General features: G+C 44.0%; 1 protein-coding gene and 1 non-coding gene across 2 annotated transcripts in view; one reads left to right on the top strand and one right to left on the bottom strand.

Annotated features, from left to right (window-relative positions):
- Window positions 1–10,175: 10,175 nt before the first annotated feature.
- Window positions 10,176–10,247, bottom strand: TRNAD-GUC. The gene has a single exon. It is a non-coding gene; the product is annotated as a tRNA-Asp (tRNA).
- A 384-nt stretch (window positions 10,248–10,631) lies between these two features.
- Window positions 10,632–15,402, top strand: part of LTA4H (leukotriene A4 hydrolase) — a 36,730-nt gene continuing 31,959 nt past the window's right edge. The window contains exon 1 of the mRNA XM_032416317.1: window positions 10,632–10,916. Within this exon, the coding sequence (XP_032272208.1) occupies window positions 10,758–10,916 (159 nt within the window). The 5' untranslated portion in view covers window positions 10,632–10,757. The remainder of the gene's footprint in view (window positions 10,917–15,402) is intronic.

Here is a 15,402-nt window from a genome sequence, read left to right as displayed (position 1 = left end):
TTCAGGTGTCACCCCATGGGTCCACCACTCCAGAGTGAAGAAAGCTCATCATTCAGACGAGGAGCTGCGCCAGTGAGCCAGACCTCATGAACCTGCTCCGGCTTCGCCTTCAATGAGACCCCACCGACAAATGGACATCTGCTCACCATGGTCCCTGGCTCTCATCGGCATGATTTCCCTCATCTTAGGAGTCCAACTCTACACTGTTGCCCCTCCTGACTGGACTTTCCCCCAGAGGCTTACTATTGCCATTGCTTATTGGGTGACCCTAGGGTGTATTACTGCACTTACTTGTCCACGGGTTTCATCTGCTGACGGGTTAGCCACAATGGCTCCCTCTAACTGAGGTCATAGATCCCACTTTTATTGGCCCTCTGCTCTCTACTCCTGAGCGCACTTCACCGTGGTTTTCCTGGCCCCAGTCAGTCCTGGTCTTCTGCTGCCTGGTGTGCTGTTCCTCCGCACTGCCTCTAGCTTGTCCGGCCAGGCAAGGGGGACAAACTCTCGTATCACCGTTACTGGCAAATGGACTTTCCAGCTTATCCCCCTCAGTCCCATACCGGCACCCCCACTGACTTCTTCCACCTGAGATGGACACCCACAGAAGGTTGACCTCCACTTTGATGGATGCCAACTTCTTGATACCTCCTGGGAACCTCATAGACAGTGTTGCTACCATGGTCCTCACTCAGTTTACCAGCTGGTAGATATCTATATCTGTGGGGGCCCTATGCCTCAACAGCCAAACACCTGTCCTCAGTTCTGCTCGCAAGCCTGGGGATGCGAGTCATGGGTGGCGACTTGTCCGGGAATGGAACGATGGTCCAATGGGTGGTGGAGCCTCAAACAGCACAGTGACATCTGGATTTCCTTGTCGTGAAACGCCACCCCATTCTCTTGCCCTAACAATCTCTATACCGCTCACTCTCTCAATCCTAGAACCCAATGCCACATCATGGGCTTCAGGAATCCCTCTCCTGTTGGGCCAATATCACTCTATAGGGACCGACCCCATGGCCAAGTTCATGATTAAGTCTGTGTTCGCCCCAAGCCTTGCAGAGTCAGACAGAAAATAACTTGCCCTGGCTTATCCCTGGGTCCCCCATCCTCACACAGCAAGCATCTATAGCACAACTGTTAGGTATGATTAATGCCTCCCACCAAGCACTTAACCACTCAAATCCAACCCTAGTGTCTGACTGCTGGATCTGTATGAAGCCCAGTCCCGTCCAATACCTGGGTGTCATCCTCAACCAATCCACCGTGTCACCTCCCACCTCGGCACCGGGGACCTCAGATTATCCCTTTCTGGCTCTGGTACTGCTGTATGGAAACTCTTCCTCTCCCGTCATGGGTCACAGTCGGGTCTGTGCGCCTAACAACACTTGTCTGGCTTGTGATCAAGGTGTATACATCTGCATCACCCTGCACAATCAATCATGCATGCTTGTCAGTCTCTTACCCGATCTTTCAATCCTCCCCGGGAGCGATGCCCCACTCATATGGAGACTTCCTAGCCACCCTCGACGTTCCCCCGCAGCCATCCCTCTTACCGTGAGTCTGCCGGCTGCAGCAGGTGTTGTCCTCAGCACCACTGGCGTCGGGATGTCTCAGGTTCCGTACCAGGGGCTAACTCAACAATTCACGGCCGACTTTTCTGCCCTCACTCAGTCAGCCCTGGCCCTGCAATGCCAACTCAATTCACTGGCCTCAGTGGTCCTCCAAAACAGGCGCGGGCTCGACTTACGGCCCTGCAGGGGGGGCTCTGCCTCTTCTTACAGGAGGAATGTTGTTTTTATGCTAATGAGTCGGGGGTGGTCCAAGAAACTCTGACCCAATTACAGGAACGAGTAAATCACCCGTGGGAAGCACTCCAGCAGACCACTTGGTGGGATTCCCTCTCACAATGGTTCCCTTGGTTCGCCCTCTTCATCGGCCCCCTCCTATTGCTTCTCCTCATAGTAGCATTTGTTCCTTGTATTCTTAATGCCCCTACTAGGTTTATCACTACTCAAATTGCTAAGATCAGACTCCAGTTGCTCCTTACTCACTATCGCCCCTTAGAAGATGAAGATGATGCCCTCTAAACTAGGTGTTTAAAGGGGCATCAAAGGGCGGAATGATAAGGAAAAATCTGTTCCTAAGATGGCCAACCGAGCCAGCAAGCGAGTCCCAGCCCCTGCCCCGGGGCTCTTCCGGGTTCTTCTCTCTGCCCTGCTTCCCACATGCACCAAAGTGCCAAGTATGCAGAAGTAGAAGTGTATAAATTACCCCCTTTGTTTGTGCTCAGGGCTCAGACCTTTGGAGATCATTCTCCTCTGAGCCCGCTGGCGTTAAATAAACCTCCCATCCTCCAAGATCTCCGGGTGCCGCTTGGTTCTTCCATTGGGCGATCCAGTCCAGGTTCCGTAACAGTAGTAGCCAGCCCACAACAAGGCTCCCAATGTCTTCCACCTCCTGGTATTCGTGTCTTTGTGTAGTCCCTCCTATTGTATCAGGGTTGGTCTGTGTGACCAATCAATTAACGGCAGAAGTGATGATTTGTCCCTTTCAAGGCTCAGTTAAAGCTGGAAAGAGAACTTTCCAGGGGCTGCTATTTCTTCTCCTTCTAGGGGACAGAAAGCCCAATGAATCCCCACTCTGATCACCAGGCCGGGGTGGAATGGCCAGCCCCAGTGCACATAGGCATCTCAGGTAAAATGTGATGGATTTCATTCTTTGGAAAGATATCTAGGGGTTCAGGAAGTGTGAGCTTTTTTTCTGAATTTGCCTTTGGTGTCTGACTATGTTCTTCACCATCAACATCTTTGGAATTATTGTTCCTTTCAATTACCATGCAAACTTCCAAAGGGGGGAAGATGCATGCATGCAGGCAGTCATTTGGGTACAGGTGGAAAATATTAAATCTCTAATTTTATTTATGTAAGCGGTCTGCTTCACAGAGATGACTTGTGAGATGTAATCAGAAACGACTATACTTTGTTCTTCTACTCTCCCTTTAACTTTTCTCAGGGGGCTGGCATTTCCTGTGCCCCGGGCCAAAGCCCTCTGCAGGCTCATGAATTTTCTGGGCACCCAGGTAATTCAAAGTTCTATGGTCCTGTTTCACAAACTGCAGCCTCAATGCCTAAGGTACAACATAAGTACAAGTGAGCAAAGGAAAAGGGCAGAACTGATGCTTCTGTTCCAAGATAAGGTGGCCACACTGATTTAACAAACAAAATGAAACAATGATGATCAAATCAAATCTGACAGGAAGGTAGCCCCTTGCCATACAAAGCAAAATTATGAAGATGGCTATTTAAAATTCAGGATTTATATTCACAATCATTGACAATGACCCTCTCAATGTATCTTGCACCATGAGATATTCATTAATTACATTAGCACACAGTAGAGAATTTATAAACAAGCAAAAAAAAAAAAAAAAACCCACCACATTTATTGAGGATGTGCCCCCCCAATTTTTATTGATATTGGTTGGCAATTAAAAAACGAGACTCCTGCTTTATGTTTCCATGCAAGCCTCACTGCTTCCAGAAAGATGCCCACAGACTTCTCCATTGAACTCCTACAGCATTTGTGGACAGGTCCACCTCAATATAATTTCATTATTCAGTCTCCCACTCTGATCTCTCGTGGTTTCATTTTATGAACCACGGAGTTCATAAAATGAACTTCCCAAGGACAAGCCAACATCCATGCTGCTTGCCACCCACGAAAGGGGCCTGATAATACCACAGAGGTGTATTAATGCCTGCCAGGAGTTCCACTTCCTTTTGGCCTAGAGTTGGGGAATTATAAAGTTATCCTAGCCCAAGAAAGACAAGGGGTGGAGAGTGGGCAGGGGGAGGAGAAGGAAAAAATTTTTTAAAGCTCAAAAGAATCTGGAAGATTTGCTCTGTTCAACTCCTTAAAGAGCAGAAATAAAAGCCAAAGCTATCACAAAATATCACTTAATTTCTAATTTTATATTATTCTAGTTCAATGATTCTTCTTGGACATAAAGAGGAAGCATGTGAGGACTGAGAAATTGTGAAATTCTGGGAATCCAAGCTCTCTTGGACAAAGCAATAACCTCAGTTTTTTCCTTCCCACCATCCCTCCTTCCTTTGCTCCATCCTCCCTCCCCTCCCTTCTTGGATTCCCCTTCCCATCCACTGAGGCCCCATGGTCATTTGTCCGGAGCTGGGTGCTGTGAGAGAGTTCAAGGAAGAGTAGGTATGCCCAAGAAAAGCTTGCCACTTTAACCCCTTTGGGAACAGAGAGATTGAAGGAAACAAATGCGAACCAACTGGACGGGCAAGAAGTATATGCAGTTGATTCTCCTTATTTGCAGCAATGACGCTCTATAAAGTCGTTGTGAATACTGAGTTAGTTATTGAAGCCTGAACCATTGCTCCCAGGGGAAACACAGTAGGGTTCTGCGAACTTTTAGTTGCATTTTCCAATCAATACATGACCCTGTTTTATGTGTGTTTCTGTCCAAAGTACCTTATTTAATATACAGTTGATTCATTACCATCACACTCATCGCCCACCGCACTCTGAGTCACGCCTGAACGAAGCTTATCTAACACGTGTTTGCTCTCCATGCGGCACATCATAGCCTTCCTGCGCTTAGGAACATGAGACAGCACTTGAGCATTTGCTTGGAGGACATTTTAAACAGTGAAATGACCGACAGAAAGCACAAAAATGTGAAAAACATGACATTAAACAGACCACAAAAAGGACACTCATTTATAGTATAAGAGGCAGAAAAAAGAAGGCTCAGCTTTGCCTAGTTCCAGCCCAGCTGAGAACGTTGAGCCTCAGGCAACTCAAATTCTTCACTGCTGTGTGTGTGTCCATAAGTAACCACGAAAGGGCTACAAGTATTGATTTGGGGGTAACAAATACATTTTAGTGAATGGACAAACTCACGAATATGAAATCTGCAAATAATGAGGGTTGACTGTGTGTGTGTATGTGTGTAAAGTTCCCATTCAGAAAAATGAAGGACCAGCAGGGGAAGGACAATACATGGGGGAAAATCTTTCCAGAGAACGGGGCAGCGAACAGAGGTGAGGGGAGTGAGCAGGGAGCGCCTTCCAGCCCTGTGACCTAGGGGAGCCCGTAAGGTGCATCTGTGGGAAAGGAGTAGAGTCTGGCTGGAGAAGAAGCTGTGTTGGAGGCCAGGAAGGGAGGCAGGGTGCGAGGTAAGGGGAAGTGCATGGCTCAGCTTGAGAAACACTGAAACACACATCTGTGGGAGAAGGTGAAGAGCAAGTCAACTATGTGAGTCTCTTACATGGGTTTGCTCAACTGCAGATACCAAGTATAAGAGGCCTATTATAAGAAATGACAAAATACTAGTTAATTCCTCAAACACAAATTTGTAGATGAGAAGACTGTTCAGAAGGAAAGCCTTTGAGGTTGGTCTTCGCTGCAAACCTACTTCATAAGCTAATAGCAATAACCTGCACTGTTGGCAAACAAGAGAAATTGGGCTCCAAGCCAGCCAACCTGAGACAGAAATATGGCTTTTGAAACCAGTAATGACACCTGCCAAGCCCCACTCATGCTTTAAGCCATCGGAACAAAAGGTGTAAGTACCTGCTCTGATGGAACACCCTGGCTACTTAGCAGGAAAAATGTAAGTCGAGCTGGAATCTCTGATTCAGAAAAAAGCCCAGTACAGCTGAACCTTATAATCAGGTACAACTAGAAAAGAAACAGTAGTGACTGAGAGGGAAAAAAAAAAAAAAAGGATGATCTAGATCAGCATTTGTGAAGATTTTTTTTTCTTGTAACTTGAAAACAGCTTCCCTTGCTGCGTGATCCACTGTCCCCTCCTCCAGCTGGGAGTTCACTGGGTCTGTGTCCATAATTACAAAGCCAGGGTTGCTGCAAGGAATGATTTTTGGCTTGGTGCAGTGGTCCCAAAGGAATGTCACCTGGCGTGGGTTATGCTGTCCAAACTTCAAAGCAGCACATCAAAACCTGGCTACAATATGTTCACCAAAAGACGTGTTCTGGAAGGTGCACAGCAGCAGCATTCGTGATAACTCAGAACCAAAAATTCCCCTAGTGTCCATCCACAGTAGAATGGATACATATATCTGGTCTACCCACACATGTAACACTACACAGCAATGAGAATGCATAACCTAGAACAATACACAGCAATATAAAGGAATCTCACAAACATATAAGCTACAATATCCAGGCATGAGAGCACCCACTATACATTTCTGCTTAAAGGAAATATACCTAGCAAAACATGTAGAAGTACTGTGTTGTTGGAAGTCGGGCAGCGACTGCCACTGGGGGCAAGGTTCACAGAGAATAGAAGGGAATTGGAGGGGGCCATCTAGTGGGGTGGTGGTAATAATGCTCTGTATCTCATCTGGGTACTGATTGCACTGGTGTGTGTTCAGTTTATAAAGCTCAGTGAGCTATACACTTATGATGAGTGCACTTTTATGAGTGGATAGTATGCTTCCATAAAGAGGTCTGTAAAGTGTTTCCCATTAGCAAGAGGACGGTAAAGGGTATTTTCTGTTGCAAGCAAACACATTGCCTGGTGACATGAGAGCACAGGGAAGAGTTCACAAGGCAGCTTTCTCTCAGCCCCAAAGGCAACAAAGAGTAAAGCACTGAATAAAAGGATCCCTGGGGTCTCATGGGAAATCTCATTTACTCATTTATATCTCTGTTTATCCATCCAATGAACATGCTCAGAGAGGGAAAAATACGCCATCTGGAAATTCAGGACACTCCATCTCATCAGGGAGAAGGACAAATAAATTGGAAGAACTCTGCCTTGTGCTTCTTTCATTTCTGGCCTCCCCAGCTGCCCAAACCTTTTCTTGGCATGAACAGACTAGAGATATGCTTAGTAAGTATACAATTCTTGCACAAACAAAAACAAATTTAACAGAAAAATGGAGAAACCGGTCAGGGCTGTCTCAACCATTTTGTGAGCTAAACATGAAAAAAAAAGGAACTAAAATAATTTCTTCTACTTTCTCACCCATTGGAAGGAGAACATGAAGGGCATCACATACACCTCTGTTCTGTTAGGACAAGAGATTCGACTAGACTCCTGCCCAGACTGGAGGGTGGGGAGACAGAGTCCTGGGAGGGAAAAGGAGAACTCTCTCCAGGAAAGATGGGGGCTGGATGGGGATTAAGGTTTAAGGAAGAGCACGAGAGAGCTGAGATCTTGCGCAAGGTGCTTTCAGCTTGACTGAAACCTGGCGTGTGTAGGTGATCCTTGCAGAGCTAGATAGAAATGGGAAGTCACGTGTTAATGCACCTATTGCAATTTCTCAATTTTCCTAAATATAAATATATTTCAAAAACAGATGTTGCAAACTCTCTTTAGAAGTCTATTTTGTCATGATCTGCTTATTTCCCATGTCTTGGTTACTTCTCATTTCCCAGGTCTTCCTAAAAAACTCTTGCTAACAAAACAAGAAAGAATAGATATTGAAATTATCAAAATAGACAAAATAAAAACCAATAGAAATAATACCAGCAAACACGTAATAGATGATCATGATACCAAGCACAATGCTAAGCACCTCACATACATTATCTCATCTCATCCTTTTAACAACCCCATGAGACACAGGTATCTCAGTTTTTCACCCAAAAGGATTGAGGCTTTGGGGGGTTTAGTAACTTTTCCAGGTGAGCAGTCAAGCTGGAATACTTCCTGTTCAAATGGCTCTGTAAGTTTATGTACTACTTCTTTTTATAAAACTTTATATAAGTCACTTTTTTCATCCTTAATAAAGTCTCCTTTTGTATATAAGCTCTGATATTATCCTTATTTTATAGAAACAATGGAAAACTTTATTTGTTAAACTTTCCCAATTCACCATTGGATACGAAGAACACTTCTATTGTTTGTGAATTGCTAATTTTGTACGCTCTATATTTGGGTGTCAGTGAAATCTTAGAAAATAATTGCTACTGTATATCTGTCTTTTGATTAATCTATTAATCAATTTGAGGCATTCATTTGCAGTTGCCTGTGACTATCTTCTTGAACACACTGGCATAAACTCTGTGGGCTCCTGGTAATCGATAATGGAAGACAATGATATTGACATTCTCTTATTAAGACAAATAAATTATCCTTCCTCCATAAGGAAGATCATTTGATTATGTGTTCTTTGACTAAATCAATTCTGTTGCATCATGTTTGTCACCCTTGATTTGGTAACACCTAGAATACTTTTAGGCCTCAAAAAATGTATGCAAATGTCAACCATGTCATGGATTCTTAGGCCCTATAAAATTCAGACTTTTGCAAGTATAAGATATTGGATTTCATGGTTTGGCATGTTTTTATTTTATTTTGTTTTCCTTTGCCTTGCTGGGGCCAACACCAGGACACCCCCATACATAGCATCTTTTTCTGTTACCGGAGCCAAATTTAATTGTTAGATCATTTTGATACAGAATGGAGCTATGCAGCTCTGGCCAATGCTCAAGTCATCAACTATCTCCCACACTTCTTAAATCTTTATTTTTCTCTTCTCTAGAAATCCTTTCACCTCTATATCTAAACATGCTAAAGGTTCTCTTTCCCTAAAAAAAAAGAAAGAACCCTTTCTCAATGCCATATGCCTCTCTATTCCTCTTTTGTCTTCCTTTCTCAAACTGGCTCTTGACAGAGCAGCCTATGTTCTATTTCCCTCTTCTCTTTCATTGCTCAAGCTACTGCCTACTGGAAGGCATCCGCCTTCCACTAAACTGCAAAACTCAACAAAACCACAATCCTCCCTACATCCACCCATTGCTAAATCCAAAGGAGGCTCCTTATTTTAACGGTCCTCCCTGCATTTAACATTGCTGGTTGGCTCTTCCTAATTTATTTCATGAGTTCTTCTTACTCTACTCCCCCCCTTTTCAAAAATTTCAGCTTTATTGAGGTATAATCAACAAAACTGTAAGATCTTTAAAGTGTACATTGTGGTGATTTGATATATGCCTACGTTGTGAAAGGACTGCCTCCATTCTTTAACCTTTTTTTTGTTAAAACCTCGTGTTCTCCCAGCTTTCAACCTGTTTTCACTGCTCTTCTCTTTACACGTGCGACTTGGGCTGAGCTTATCCACTGTCATAACTTTATATACCACATTACTTGACCTTCTCATATCTACCATAAACTTCCCCAGAGCTATGGACTTAAACATCAAGTGATTCACAGACATCTCCACTAGAGTCCTAGGAGCTCTCAAGCTCCACTAGAGTCCTAGGAGCTCTCAAGCTCCTAGGTCCAAAATTAAACTTATATCATCCCCACGTAAATCTGTCCTCTTCATATGGTCTCTATCTCTGGTTAATGATTGCTCACACGCAGAAGCCAAAAATCTGAGGATCATCTTAGGCTTCTTCTTAATCTGTGAATCCACTTGTCTCTTAAGTATTCCTTCCATTTCCCCCTTTCTCTCTATCTTTACTTATTCCTTATGTGAGGCCCCCACATCTTCTTCCTGGACTATTTGAATAGTTTCCTAACTCACCTGCCTCTGGTTTTGATAACTCCTATCCATTCTCTGAATAACTACCAGTGTTCTCTGGATGACATGAATCTGACCATGTCCCTCACGTGTTTACAATTCTTCAATGGGCCCCCCCATTCACGAATTCAGGATTAAAGATCCAGCTGTTTAAAGTCCTCTGAGACCTGTCCCCTTCCAGTTTCTCCAGTTTCAACTCTGAGGTCCCATCCCAAAAGAAATCATCCTTCAACCCTTCCTCACCTTCTGAAAGGGCCCCAGAGCTGAGCTAGATGTCCCAGCTCTGCATTCCAATCTTGCTGCCCACACATACTCCTATCACAGAATTCTCTCATTACAGTATATTGAAATGACCTTCCTAAGTTTCTGAAACGGGAATATTGGCTTATTCAGTTTTTGCTCTTCAGGGCCTGGAAATGTACATAATAAGCACTAAAGAAAAGTTTGTTGAACTGACAACAATTTAGCGTGTGTTGGGTTGCCAACATGGCAAGCCAGAAACGAAACAACTCTTAAAATGTAAAGCTACAGCTAATTTGACATTATTTCTTTCGTATTAACTTTTAAAATGTTTGGAGAAGTATTTTCATCGTGGTTGTTGTATTCCGATTAAAAAAAAAGAAAAGAAAACCAAAAAGCAGACTTTTCTGGTGCCTCCCCGTCGGGGAATCGAACCCCGGTCTCCCGCGTGACAGGCGGGGATACTCACCACTATACTAACGAGGAATCGCACGCAAGCAGCTCTTTCGACAAGACTCTTATTGCTTATCACCCTGCTCCGTTCTTATTATTGGCTACCGCCAATAGGTCTGACATTCTGCCATTGCCATTGCAACTTCCACCGAAGTTGAACGAAACTAAAATGGAAGCATTCGATTGTTCTCCCCGTTGCACTTCTGATCATTTCCGTCCGCCCGCGGTCCTCCAGCTGCCCCCACTCTCCTCTTCCTCCTCCTCCCCTTTCAGGAATGCTCCCGGTCCTCTCAGAACCTCTCCACACACACACTCCCAGGGAGCAAAGCGCACGCCTTGTCGCGCTGCACCACGGGACTTGTAGTTCCATCCACGCTACACCTCACTCTTCTCTCACTTTAAGAAACTTCCCTTCCCGGCGGGCGCCACGAGCCCCTCTTGCTCTTCTTTACCTCCCTCTCTCTCTCCTCTACCTCTCAGTCGAGTAGTCTGGCTGTTGGGTTTTCGCGTGCGGATCGTCGTGCGGAGAGACTCCCCAGAGCCATGCCCGAGGTAGTGGATACGTGCTCCTTGGCCTCTCCGGCTTCGATCTGCCGAACCAAGCACCTGCACCTGCGATGCAGCGTCGACTTTACCCGCCGGGTGCTGACCGGCACCGCCGCGCTCACGGTGCAGTCTCAGGAGGACAATCTGCGAAGCCTGGTACGGTGGGACGCGCGCCCAGTGCCCGCCTCTCCCCGGCCGCCCGCTTCTCGTCCCTCACCCCGCTGCTGCCCCTTCCCAGCCCCACGTTCGGGTCTGCCCCGCGCATCCCTCGGTGCCCCTCCACAGCCCGCAACTCATTATTCCTCACCTCCCTTTCAGCCCTCACTCATTTCTCAGCCTTCCGTTCCTCGCCCCCCACTCACCGTGTATCACCTCCTCCCAATCCCACTTCTGTCTCTGCATCCCTCCGTCACCCGCTACATATACCTCAGTGTCTCCTCCTGCACCCCACTCCCCAGACGCCCTCCCCAGTCCCTAGCACATCCTAGCACCGCATCCACGTCCTGCTCTCATCCTGCGTTCAGGCTTCATTTTAGCCCGAATCCTCCCTCCCCCGCTATCCTAGTTCCCAGCGCTAAGCCCCCTGTGGCCTCCCCATTTCCTGGGCCTGCAGCCCAGAACTCCCTCCTCAGGCCCCAAATTTCTTCCAGTCCCCAGCGCACCTTCCTCAGGCCATAGTCTCATCTAAGTCTCAGACCCTCTGCCCTGCCGATGTTGATCCGACCCTTTCCTCCCAGGCACCTTATTTCAGCCCGCACTTCTGCAGGATAGGACCCATCGACCCATGGGAGTCTTCCCTCAGTCCCTCTACCAGTCATTCTCAAACCCCGTAGGTTTGAGACCCCTCCCTACCCCCTGCTTGGATACTTCCAGTCTCAGCTAACTCTAGATACAGCTCTTTTTCTCCAGGGTCATGATTCTTACCACCCTTCCCTTCAAATAATGTAATGACGGGTGGATCATTCAGGCTTTCTAAGCATATCTCAATACAATGTATTATAGTTGGTTCCAAGGAGCGAGGAATTAATTGCGCTACTTAGAAAGTAATATACTTCTACAACATCGCTAAGCCACTTCAGTAATGAAAAACTTGTTTAGATTTATGGAATGTTATTAAATTATTTTATCTGTACAACATAACCTGTTTTCAGTGTTCTTACTCAAAGTGATAGTATTTGGATTGTACCTCTCACCTGAAGAATTTCATAGGTGAGCATTTTGGAAATAAGAGGGACAAGAAAAGACCAGCGACAGTGTATTGTGCATAGAGTATTGTGATATCTACTTAAGAACGACATTAAGCAACCTGATCACTGAATGTTGTAGGCTTGATGGTGGGAAATCAGTGGGGTCAATTAATTGGGCATAATAATAAATTTAGATAAGAATTGGTGGTTCTCATGACTCCTGTTTGTGTCATAGGAGTATATTTTGAGTTCATTAATGTGAACTAATAGAGCAGGTAACCTACTCTTTGTCCTTTAACATCTTGCTAGACTAATTCTGATTTGAAAAGTAGGTCGACTCCCCTATGTATTGATATTTAGTCACCAAAAGTACTACAAGGAAGAAAATAAGGTATTACAAGCAAGAAGGTAACTACTTCCCTGTAGGTTGTACTTTGGTCTGCTTGAAGTACCATGCTATCTTTTATTGCAGGCAGCTTAGCTCTGGCAGGATTGGCTGAAATCCCGTCTCAATGAGATTTCCCTTTTTATTAAAAGAAAGTAGATTTTGATAGTTTATCACTACTTACTGTGACCTTGCACTCTCACCTGTTTTGTACAAATAAAGGTTGACCTCTGATCCTTGAGGAAGCAAGAGACAGAATGCCTAAATTTTGAAAAGAATGTACCTTCAATGTTCCAACCTCAAAGCTGCCCGTTGTTTTTGCACTCCCCAAATCTGAGAGGAGACTTTTAAATCATGATGTCTGGTTGGCATGTCTGTTTAGTAAATTGGAGACTAGCATGATAATAATGTTAAGATTTTATACAAGGAAGGCTACTTGTGGTGACATCTGTTTATAATTGTTTGCTTATTTATAGTGGCAACTTGAGGCCAAGAGTTCGGTTTTACTTCTTCAAACTCAGCTTCTTTCCTCCACTAGATTACAGTCTCTTGAAGGTAGGGCTATGTTTCATGGCTCTTTGTATCATGTTCTTAGTATAGCACCTGCCATGTAGACACTCAAAAGTTTGATGAACTGATGGGTGAATTCAGTTTGAGTGCAGTGCCTAAGCCTTATATGGGCTGCACTAGTCATAGTGGTAACTGTATCTTGGAGGTGAGAGGACCCAGTGGCAGTGCTTGCTGAGGACATCAAGTGTCCTTGCTCTCTCCATTCTTGGAGTCCTTGATGCTGGGGAATGTTGAAGGAGCTCTACTAGGACTAAATCCCAGCTTTTCTAAAAATCCTTTTGAAGTTCTGGGTTATTTGTGCTCAAGTTCAGTGTTCATTTGTGATAACTTCCAAGCATTTGTTTCTTTTATTGAAATTTTCACCTTTTTTAGGTGTTCTGTCAGCTGGTGACTCAAAGAGGTTTTAATGTCTTGGCCAAGATCATATACTAGTAAGTGGCAGAAGCCAGGAAGTGAACACAGATCTTTCTGACTGCAAACCCTCGGGTCTTCACTAAGTAAATGGCTGAGCTGGGAACCAAATCAAGGTGTTGTTTTGGTTTGGGTTTTAACAATAACCCTATTTTTTTTTTTTCATTATGGCACCCTGCAAATAACAAGTAGAAAATGTAGATTGAGACATAATACTGAGGCCTAAAGTTTTTTAATTTAAGCGATGCGTTGTCACAGAAAGAATTTGAGTCCACTTAAAACAACATATACAGTATAATAAAATTAAAAACAATTTAAGAATTTGGAGGAAGAGAGAATAAGGATAGAGAAAATCAAACACATGGCGTAAGGCCCTAGGAAAAAAGAAGTGAGTTGTGAGGTTTACGGGGAGCTTCCCAGCAGCCTGTGCAAAAAGGGAATTAGTTATAACATGGCAATTAGCCAGCTGCTTAGAAGTAGAACTGTTTTTTGGGGTGTTATTCAATGAGGATACTGTGAGATATAGTAAATTATATCCCTAGTAACTTCCTACTGTTGGTAGGTCTGTTTCTTATAACTACATATGGTATCTCAGCCTTATATATATAGTGGGTGTTCAGTAAAACTTTGTTGAAAAGTACTAGTTCCAACTTTCAACCACCCAGTTTCCTTTTTTTTTTTCTATTACTCTTTTTGATCAATTGTTTAACAATATTTATTAGTGAAATTTGAAGGGGAATTTCTTAAGTAATTTGAGAATGATATTTGAGGTTAAGACTTGGCAATATATGGCTTAAACACTGCATTTTCTCTTTTCTCTTGGCTCAGGACTTGCTTCATGCATTAATTGATACCTACGATTTTTTCAGGCACTGTGCTAAACTCTGGGAATGCAAGCCTAAGTAACATTCTGTGTCTTCTTAGGAACCCTCAATCTAGTAGAAAACATACCATTCTAATGTGGTACAGTAAATGCTATAGGAGAGATGTGGACTGACTGCTATAATAAGTACAGAGGATATGAACAAGATTTCAAAAAATAGTCATGACAATAATCTGGCTCTTCTGATTCTGATTAGATTTGAGAAGTTTAGGCAATAGAGATAATCAAATATGTCCCTCTGGGAAATGAGCCAGTTGATTCATCCTTATGGTTGTAAAAGCAGTATAAACACGAGTAGTTATAGACATAGATATTCTAATCAAGTTTTTAAAATAAGTCAGATAGCCAGAAATAGATACTGGAATATGAAGGGACAAAGGAGTAACCCTATTCTTAGTAAAATATAAACCTAATAAAACCAAATATTCTGAACATGCAAGTGCAAGAAGATAAGTCAGTTCTACTAATACAGAGTAGCAATTGTTGAGGTACCCCTGAAAGAAAGTAACCCAAAAGGAATAATTACCTATTTGGAGGAAAACAGATGACACCCCTAACAAATTCAGCTGCTTTAAAAAAAAAAAAAAAGCCAAACCAGAATGGAGATTTCTCTCCACCTAAATATTGTTGACTCTAGAGAGGTAGAAATCAAATTAATGATTGCCCTTGTGACTTTTCCTGAGCTTATCATGCAATGAACTAGCCTGAAAGAGAGGTAACTGGCCTTCTAACTCCACATGCTATTGCCAGCCAGATTTCAGTAGAAAGATGCCAGAGGTAGGGAGATCAGATCGCAGGCAGTTCTAAGGCAGGGTCTGACCCAGAGTGGTGGTAGAAGGAAAAAGAAAAAAGTATGAGGACAGTGTGAAAGAAAAACGTGTTAATTGGCTATGGGGGCTTGGGCAGTGGGATCAATTGTGGATTATTTGAATGTCCCAAACCTTAGGTACCTTGTGGATTCTGTTAACGGAAGAGAGAAATCAAGGGAGAGAATGGATTAGGGGACATAAGGGTGGCTTCATTTTTAGAATTTTTAGAAGCCCATTGAATATGAGGCCATATTTCCCTTGGAAATGTCAAGCAGGCAACTAAGAGATCCAGGGGCAGTCCTGGGGGAAGGGATACCGACCGACTGTAGAAATAGTAGTCATCAGCACAAAGGAATTGGTTGGTGATGTGGGATGAGCGAGAACTAGGGAGTGTGTC

Source organism: Phoca vitulina, unplaced genomic scaffold (assembly GCF_004348235.1).
Source record: "Phoca vitulina isolate PV1807 unplaced genomic scaffold, GSC_HSeal_1.0 scaffold19, whole genome shotgun sequence".
Classification (NCBI taxonomy): domain Eukaryota; kingdom Metazoa; phylum Chordata; class Mammalia; order Carnivora; family Phocidae; genus Phoca; species Phoca vitulina.
The sequence above is the reverse complement of the archived record's forward strand: the minus strand, read 5'-3'. Positions and strand labels throughout refer to the sequence as shown.